Source organism: Meleagris gallopavo, chromosome 9 (genome assembly GCF_000146605.3).
Source record: "Meleagris gallopavo isolate NT-WF06-2002-E0010 breed Aviagen turkey brand Nicholas breeding stock chromosome 9, Turkey_5.1, whole genome shotgun sequence".
NCBI lineage: Eukaryota > Metazoa > Chordata > Aves > Galliformes > Phasianidae > Meleagris > Meleagris gallopavo.
In genome coordinates, this window is record NC_015019.2 from 1155525 (window position 1) to 1164446 (window position 8922).

General features: G+C 50.1%; 2 protein-coding genes across 3 annotated transcripts in view; both read left to right on the top strand.

Annotated features, from left to right (window-relative positions):
* The first annotated feature begins 106 nt into the window (after positions 1-106).
* HDAC8 (histone deacetylase 8) lies at positions 107-8309 on the top strand. 2 transcript variants are annotated; one of them, XM_010715041.3, is made up of 10 exons: positions 107-237; positions 1299-1429; positions 2278-2419; positions 3455-3567; positions 4631-4708; positions 5112-5220; positions 5902-6074; positions 6943-7037; positions 7464-7569; positions 7909-8309. In XM_010715041.3, exons 1-10 carry the CDS (start codon positions 191-193, stop codon positions 7929-7931), a joined length of 1017 nt encoding a protein of 338 aa, XP_010713343.3. In that variant the 5' UTR covers positions 107-190; the 3' UTR covers positions 7932-8309. The 2 variants fall into 2 exon arrangements, with proteins under 2 accessions (XP_010713343.3, XP_031410484.1); XM_031554624.1 differs by having other exon boundaries at positions 1299-1377; positions 2278-2378.
* A 271-nt stretch (positions 8310-8580) lies between these two features.
* PHKA1 (phosphorylase kinase regulatory subunit alpha 1) overlaps positions 8581-8922 on the top strand; it is a 16254-nt gene continuing 15912 nt past the window's right edge. The window contains exon 1 of the mRNA XM_010715140.1: positions 8581-8601. Coding sequence (XP_010713442.1) covers positions 8581-8601 — 21 coding nt within the window. The remainder of the gene's footprint in view (positions 8602-8922) is intronic.

Below are 8922 nucleotides of genomic sequence, written 5' to 3' on the forward strand. Positions count from 1 at the left end.
TCGGAGAGAGGAGAGGAGAGGAGAGAGGAGGGGGTCCCGCTGAGGGATGGCGGCGTGAGGGGCTGTGTGTGAGGAGGGGCCCCGCTGTGTGAGGGGAGGCCTGGCGGTGTGAAGGCTCCTCTCGGGCACCGCGGGCTGCAGGACTGCTCTCACGCTGATCCTCGTCTTTTATTTCTCCCCCCAGGCCAGCATGGTGCACTCGTTGATCGAGGCGTATTCCTTGCTCGACCACATGATGTAAGTGACTCCGTTTGCTGCCAGGAAAGCCTTTTCCTCTCTGCTGAGGTTTGGTGATGCTGAGCTGTCCTCTTGCTGCCCTCACTCACTGCGTAGGGCTGTAGGGCACCTCTAGGATCTAATGATGGTCTCCTTGTTAAGTGGACTGGACGGTAACGATGGCAGGTGTAATTCATGGCTACCCTCCTGCCCTAACACAACGTGCACACTGCCTCTTGCTGCCTCCATGCAGGTCCTCTCATGGCTTCAAGCCGTGCTGGTGCTGCTCGAGCCCATGGGCAGCACTGAAGCTCAGGGAGATTGTGGTGTTGTGCTGCACTGCTGCTTGGGAGCCTTCCTGTGAAGTGTAGGGGCTGTTCAGGAGAGGAGATGGAGCAGAAGGGTTAGAACCCATCTTTGGGCTCTTCAGATATGGGATATGAAGGGGGTGGAAAGACTTAAGAGGAAGTTTTTCACTTAGAGGGTGGTGAGGCACTGGAACAGGTTGCCCAAGGAGGCTGTGGATGCCCCATCCCTGGAGGCATTCAAGGCCAGGCTGGATGTGGCTCTGGGCAGCCTGGTCTGCTGGTTGGTGACCCTGCACATAGCAGGGAGTTGGAACTGGATGAGCATTGTGGTCCTTTTCAACCCAGGCCATTCTGTGATTCTATGACTTCTTTTTCACAGCATGAGGACAGAGATGGTCTCCGGACACAGCAGAGTTAAGAGCACATAGGTGTCACTGCTCAGCTCCTGCTTCAGCAGAATGGTGTCCTAGAAGCATTGTACCTGCTAGGAATCAGACTGGGACAGTACACAGGAAAGGGAGAAAAACCCTTGAAGTGAGTGTGAAAGGTTAATTTCAGGCAGCACCTGCAACTGTTCCTTGTTGGAGTGAGCACAGCAGCCAGTGCTAATCTTGTAAGGCCTGTTCCAGCTTTCTATTCAAAGTGGCAGTTGGGTATGAGACAGGGATGATTTTTTTTGTTGTTGTTTTCTAGCAGCAGTTGTCAAACTATCTGAGAAGGTCAAAGCTGGGCTTTGCAGTGGTGTCCTGACCTGCTCCCTCTTCTCTCTGCTAGGATAATCAAGCCTAAAGTGGCTTCCATGGAGGAGATGGCAAGCTTCCACACAGATGCTTACCTGCAGCACCTGCAGAAGGTCAGTGAGGAGGGGGATGATGACCACCCAGAGTCTGTGGAGTATGGATTGGGTAAGGACACAAACTTTTTGCAGTAGGGTAACCATTCAGTGCAGGATGCTGTTTGCTAGTGGGCTTCATAGATGCCTTGGTGTAGCTTTGAGGTGCTGCCAAACCCCTTCAAGCAGCAGTTACCAGTCAGGTTGATGCTTTTTGTGTTGCCAGCAGAGGGTACTGTCAGCCCTGTGCTGTTGTTCTGCCTTCATGGGAATGACAGCCTGAAACTGCCACCAGGAACCAAACCTGCACCATTTGCACAATGGTTTTGCTTATTATCTTGAGCAGTAGCTCTTGCCTGTTGAATTAGAAAAAGCTTGAATGATGTACTGACCCTTTCCATCTCTGAAACTGCTCTATCTGTATTTGGAGGAGCAGCTCTAGACGTGTACAGTGCTGGGAATCAGCTCTAGGGAGGCTGCTGTAGGAAATGGAGGAGATGAGGTCCTAGCCGTGGACCTGTGAGATGCCTAGATCTGTCTTCCTTGTGAATATCTCAGTTTTTAGTGGGAAAATGCATCTGCTGCTGCATCAGGGCTTTCCTGGTGGAACACCAAAGAACTGAGTGTGTGTTTAGCAAGCTTGCCATGGGGTAGTGGGTCAAGGTAGCTAAGCACAGAGATCAGAAGTCAGCTCAAAACTCCTTCTGTGAACCTGAATGATCTGAACATGAGAAAACTTCTTTTTTCACCCTCATTGACCACTCCCTGTATCTGGACGATACTTGTCACAAGGGTTTTGCACGGTGGTCTGTTTGTAATTTCGGTGTGTACAGAATGAAAAGCCAGAGCTGTGCTTAAGGAGCAGTAGCCCAAAGTGTGCTTTTCCCTTCAGCAATGCCTGATGCTGGCTGTCACCCACAGGTTACGACTGTCCAGCTACTGAAGGGATCTTTGACTACGCAGCGGCCGTGGGGGGAGCCACCATCACTGCAGCCCAGTGCCTGCTGGATGGCAAGTGCAAGGTAGCAATTAACTGGCCTGGAGGGTGGCATCACGCAAAGAAGTAAGGAAACAATCTCTTCTCTTGTGTTTTGTCAGCTGGTGTCTGACCCAGCTTTCCTCAGGGGGAGGAGATCCAGCAGCGCGGTGCGAGGGGGTGAGGGAAGGACACAGGGCGTAGGGCAGGTGCTGCAGTGTGGCTCTGGGGTCTGTCCCCGCTTCCAGAGACAGCTTCTTATCCCTGGGGCTCAAGTGAGAATAGATTTTGCAAAGCACGTTGTGGTCCATAGAGAATGGAAAAAGATTGGTGTCCTTTCAAACCCCGATGAGTCTGGCAAAACGTTGCCCAAATTGTTCTGGTTTTCTTGGTTTTTGGGTAAGGAGAGTGAAGTCGTGCAAGGCTGACCTCTTTTTTTTTTGTGCTCTGAGATGTGGTGTCAGTAACCAGCCGCTGTCAGGAGAGGAAGTATCAGTGTTGTCCTTGAATCTTGTGATTATTCCCTGGAGGCATTCAAGGCTCTGGGCAGCCTGGTCTGGTGGTTGGCAACCCTGCACGTAGCAGGGGGTTGAAACTAGATGATCACTGTGATCCTTTTCAACCCAGGCTATTCTATGTTTCTATAATTATGGAGCACTAAAATAATTCCTCTGGCTTCCCTGTTTCCTAGAGATGTGTGTGTTTTATTAACTTGTGTCCACCATCTTCCAAAACACCACACCAGCAGCTGCAGACAAGAGGCTCCCCAGAATTTTGCTTAAGTCACATCTCTAACCCTAATTCAAAAAGAATCGTTCCTTTGGTGCCACAATAGGAATCTTCCTGTGCTGTGCATAAGGGGCAGCAGTTTCCATGCACATACCTTATTTGTGCAGCAGTGAGATATGCAGAGCTCCTACCTCACCTCTGCTGGGGCTGCTGCTGGCAAAAACCCAGGGTGGAGAAGTGAGCAGTTGTGTTCTTGGTGATCTGGGCTCCTCCTGACCCATCTCTTCTCTTCTCAACCCCTGCGAGATGAAGGCTTGCAAGTGCAGGTGGCAAAGCTGAGAACAGTGGGGATTGCATTGGTGACATTTAATCTCGTGGCTGTTTTTCTCATAGAGATGAAGCTTCTGGCTTTTGTTACCTGAACGATGCTGTCCTGGGGATCCTGCGACTGCGCCAGAAATTTGACCGCATCCTTTATATTGATTTGGATTTGCATCATGGGGATGGTAAGGCCTGGCACAGCCTGCAAGCTGCACAGACTTGAGTAAGGCTTCACTTGGTGCAGCAGCAGTGGCTTTGCCCTTTCTCAGTGCGAATTCCCTCAGTCCAGTTCTGCCATGTCCTGCTTTGTGGGTGTTACTCTGCCCTCTCGTGAGGTTCTGGGCAGCAGTCTTGTACCTAAAGCAACTCAGTGCTATTCCTGCTGCAGTTAGCCTCTCTGGTGAGAACACTGGAACAGGTTGCCCAAGGAGGCTGTGGATGCCCCATCCCTGGAGGCATTCAAGACCAGGCTGGATGTGGCTCTGGGCAACCTGGTTGGTGACCTGCACACTGCAGGGGGTTGGATCTGGATGATACATTCTCAGAACTTCCCCAGGCCCTTGTGCCCATCCTCAGTGACAGCATTTAATTCTTTATTGTCACCGTCGCAAAGGGGAAGCAGTCAGTAACAAATGTTGCTTTTAAAAGAAGGCATGATGCTATGAAACTGAGAGTAGAGAGGGCCTTGCTGAAAGTGCTCCTTGCTTCAGGGACATTATTTCAACACCACTTAATGTTTCTGTTCTCCTAACTTGTGGTGTGTTTCATTTTGCTCCATTTCCCCCCTACATTTGGTTTCTGTTAAGTTCCCCGTTGCTTCTTTTTTCCCTTCCCACCCTTGCTATTTTAACACATCTTTAAGGAAAAAGAAGAGGCATGTGGAATTGCAGCAGCATTGGGAAAAGCAGGAGAGCCCAGTAGTTCTGATTCTAATCAGGGCCAAGCTCCAGGCAGAGCGTCCGTGCTCGGCTCCCTCCCCAGCCTTGCAGACGAGCACTGACTCGAGGTATTGGGACCCCTTCAGTTCTGATTAACATGAGACTTGTCAGATCCATTTCAGTTGTGACCACTGCTGCCTTTGAATTCGGATCTCCCTTGGTGGAGGATGGCTTTAGTGAGCCACTCTTGTTTTTCTGTTTCATTCATTACATTCCTGCTCTGCTCACAGTATTTATTGGTCATCTTTTTAGATTCTGTCATTTACAAGAGTGGTGCATGGAAGCTTTTTACTTTTCCATCTTCTGATAGGTGTTGAAGATGCCTTTAGCTTCACCTCGAAGGTCATGACTGTTTCTCTGCACAAGTTTTCGCCAGGATTTTTCCCAGGCAAGTTGAACTTGCAAGGTTTGTGCAAATTTGATTCACACGTCAGCGGTGAGGTCACAGCACAAGCACATCTCATCCTCATCAGTGTAGGTGTCTTGCTGCCCCTGTGGCTAAATCTTCCCTCTTTTTTGACCCAGTAGAAGGAAAAAGGGGGAAACTGTTTATCTGATGTATCTCCTCCTTTCTTCTTGAAAGCTTAATTACAAGGTGGGGCAGAGGGCTAGAACCAGCTCCATCAAAACCTTCCAGTGGTAGTGTTAAGTGGGCCTAGAGTGGGCCTGCTATGTCTTTATAAACATACCAGGCACTGCCACTCCGCTCTCGCTTGAGACGTGCCACACGTTTCTCTTAGTGCTGAGCCTCTTTTCCTCTTCTTTAACCACTGGCTGTTTCCATTTTCCAGGCACAGGAGATGTGACAGATGTTGGCCTGGGGAAAGGTCGCTATTACAGTGTGAATGTGCCTATTCAAGATGGCATTCAAGATGAGAAATATTACCAGATCTGTGAAACGTAAGCCCTCTTGCTCTGATACGAGACTACATGGATTTTACTTGTTTTTAATCCCTTCTGGGATGGGGCAAGGGGCTGATGAAGGACCTGGGGTGAGATCTGGGTAGTGCAGGCTCTTTGGTTTGACACCACAGTGGTTTATAATTGCATGTCAAATAAGAATTGGAGTTGCTTAGATTCTCAACCAAGGCAGAAGCATTTATTCCAGGAACCACATCTCTTCCTTACTTTAGAGAAATAAAGACACTGTTGTGAAAGAAACGTATTTTTCTTCATGATCAGCTGTATGTTTTGGGCTTTAGAGTGCAGTGCTGGGAACAGAATTGTTCTCTTTGTGGCCAAGAATCTCCTTGAGCACAGTCCCAGTTGCCTTCTGCAAGAGAATACTTGTAGTAAAGAATGAAAAGGACACTGCCCTCTATGTACTGTTTGCCTCAGAGCCAGGGGAGATGTGGTTTTGCTTCAGGAGGACAGGAGAGGGCAGAGTGATAATGTGGAGCCACCTCTGTTCCTCGGGTCCTGTGTTTGTGAGAGGCAGCAGGAGCAGACCTTGCTGTACTCTGTGGCTGTCACAGGAGAGGAATGGCTTCCAGCCCTTCTGCTCAGGGCAGCCCATGTACACGTGTAGTTTGATGCTCCCACTGAGCTAAGCTTGTGGTAACCCACTGCTTCTCTCTGCAGCGTGCTGAAGGAGGTGTATGCTGCCTTCAACCCTGAGGCAGTGGTGCTACAACTGGGGGCTGACACCATTGCTGGAGACCCCATGTGCTCTTTCAACATGACACCCGAGGGAGTGGGCAAGTGCCTGAAGTACGTCCTGCAGTGGCAGCTGGCAACTCTCATCCTGGGAGGAGGTGAGTGTGTGCACATTGTGATGGTCAGAGGAAGCAGCTTTGTCCTCCAGGAGAGCAAGTCTTTGGCCTCGACAACTGGGTGGCCTCAGGCATTAAATATGTGGTACCAGCAGATGCCAGGCTGTGTTGCAATCCTGTCTCAGACATCTGGCAGTGAGTGGTCTCATGTGGGTTCGAACAGAGGCCATGTCTGTGGGTAGGCTGGGAAAGGCAAGAAGAGCCCCCAAAACTTGCCTCATAAAAATGAGGAAAAACTTTATCATGATGGTGAAAATACCAAAGGAGTGTCCCACCACCACAGCTTGGAGAGGCATTCGGGGTGGAAATCTGGGAGGGGGAACTATTACTTGGCAAAAAACAAGGTAAAGTGAACAATGGAATATGTGATCTCCCTTCTTTTCCAAGCATTTTTTCCTCATTCTTTTAGTCTACTGGAGAAAAACACTTTCCAAGTCTGTCATAGGGTTTCTTTCAGCCAAGGTCCCCTCTGTGAGGTCGTGCACAGCCATGATGGACACGAGCACTTCCATGCTGCCCATGAGACCTCCTGTACTTGTGAAGTAGTCACCAGCTGACGTATCTGAAGCTGATGATGTCTCAAACATGACAGTGCTCACTAACAAGTGGCTGGGCACGTGTATTTTGCTTTATGGAACCAAGGCTGGCATTAAAAAGCAGCAATTCCTTGTCTCTACTGCTGCCCTTGCACTTCTATCCCTATTACTGATGAAAACCTGTCCTTGCTGGCAATTCTGGGTCTACAGAGGTGTGTGGAGGAGCTTCTGCAGCTTGTTCCCTCCAGTAAAATCTCTCTCTTCTCTTTTCCCCAATCTTTCTCTTCCAAAATCACGATTCTTGCTGGAGACAGGAGGCTACAACCTTGCCAACACAGCCCGCTGCTGGACGTACTTGACTGGGGTCATCCTTGGCAGAACTCTGTCCTCTGAGATCCCTGATCATGAGGTAAAGTTTTCCCTACTCCCTTCTCCTTATGCAAGAACAGAGTCATCCCACCTCATCCAAGAGGCACACTCTCAGCTCGGTGCTGTTTTGTTGAGAGACTCTCCTATTTCAATAATGCACAGTGGCTGCTTGTTCCCAAAAAGTGAGGCTGTCTGCATCTTTTTTGAAAGGTTCTAAGAAACCAATAAGCTCCACCCTCAGATAATTACAGAGGATGAGGAGGTGGAGTCACCTGCTTGCTCAGAGAGCTCCTTAAGATGTGCCAGGGAGAAGGAACATCTGAAAATCTGAGTCAGAACAGAGCATATCTGTGGTGCTTGTGTATGGCCATGCTCCATCTTGCTGGGGATGCTGGATGAGACAACAGAGGGATTGTAGAGTCCCATTAGCCTGGTTTGGTTGCTTACTCCTCTCCTCTTGCTGTAGTTCTTCACAGAGTATGGTCCTGACTACGTCCTGGAGATCACACCCAGTTGCAGACCGGACCGCAATGAGCCACAGAGAATTCAAGAAATTCTCAACTTGATCAAAGGTGAGCAGTCAGGTAAATCTGGCACTCCTGCTTTGGGCTTATTTTGGCCTTTTAGTGAAGACTTCTGGCTCACTGGAGTCTTTCTTGATAGCTGGAAAGATGAACCCCATTTCTTGGTTTGCTCATCATACACGTCTCCCACTTCTCTTGGGATTCTCAGTGTCAGGAGCACATTTAGTTTGGAGCTGTGGTCTCTGTTAGCAAAGGGTGCTGTTGCCTTTCCTCTAGCTGGGCAGAGGAGGGATCTGTTAAACAGCTCTGAGTGCTCTGGGATGTCCCATGCTGGGCCATGCCATCAGGCTGAGGTTGGGCTCAACCCTTCTTCCTCTTCTATTGCAGGCAATCTGAAGCACGTGGTGTAGCGGAGAAGGGAAGGCTCGGGTTCCTGTAACAGCATTACTCTGTTGGAGAGACGTTTCCAGAGCAGCTGATGACATTTTTGGCTGCAGGAGGAATATGAAGAGGTTACTGTTGGTTCGTTGGTGAATCTGTTTCTCTTTAAAAAAGCAAAGCCTGCTGTGTGCCATGGATCTCCATGGGTGGGAGAATGAGCCCTCCAGCCACAGGTTTCCCATGCCAGCAGAGCCTCTCTTGCTCATTTCTCTTCCCCTTTTTAACATGGTTAAAGTTTATTCTCACAACTGGTTTTAAATGTTTTTTAAGAGAGAGGCTGCAACTGCAAGCTGTGTTTTAAACTGGTGGGCATTTTTTTTTCCACATAAAATATTTGAAATACTCCAGCCTTTTTCCTTTCACCCTTTATCTGCTCTGCCTTGCCTGCACTCAGCGTTGGTAACCATCCCTTCAGGGGAAGAACCCCCCCAGGTGCCAAATTGGGGGGCTCAGTGGGGTTTAGGTAAGGAGCAGGAGTGTGGTTGCCAGCCAGCTGGGTTGTCCCTCCCTGGGTGTCCCCATATGTGGGCTCCCCCTCCAGCCACCTTACCAACGTCACCCACTGCAGCACTGGCACCAGCTTGACCCCTTTTGGCCCCTAGCCGATGCAGGGAGGAGATGGGAGATGTACCCAGCATGGTTAGTGGGGGGAACGTGGGCTGGCTCCATTTTGGATAGGGTGCTTGTGGGGAGATCTTGGGGCACAGGGAGGAGATGGGGACGTCCAGCTTTAATGAAGGGATCCCAGCCTGGATGAGGGGTGGGGAAGGAAACAGTGAAAGGGTCCCGGTCTGGATGGATGGGTCATGGGGGAGTCCCAGCCTGGTTAGGGGGTGACTTGGGATGGTCCTAGCCTGGAAGGGGAGCACATGGAGGACATGGGGCTGCGAGGGAAGGGAGGGCCGAGGCTGGCCGGGACCCCCTGTAGGCGGCACTGAGCGCGGCCCGTCGCGGGAGGTG

Coding starts and splice junctions, on each gene's coding strand:
- HDAC8 (XM_010715041.3), top strand. CDS start 191: ATGGTGCACTCGTTGATCGAGGCGTATTCCTTGCTCGACCACATGAT. Junction 3,568..4,630: donor GGATTTGCATCATGGGGATG/GTAAGGCCTGGC, acceptor ATCTTCTGATAG/GTGTTGAAGATGCCTTTAGC. Junction 7,038..7,463: donor CTGAGATCCCTGATCATGAG/GTAAAGTTTTCC, acceptor CTCTTGCTGTAG/TTCTTCACAGAGTATGGTCC.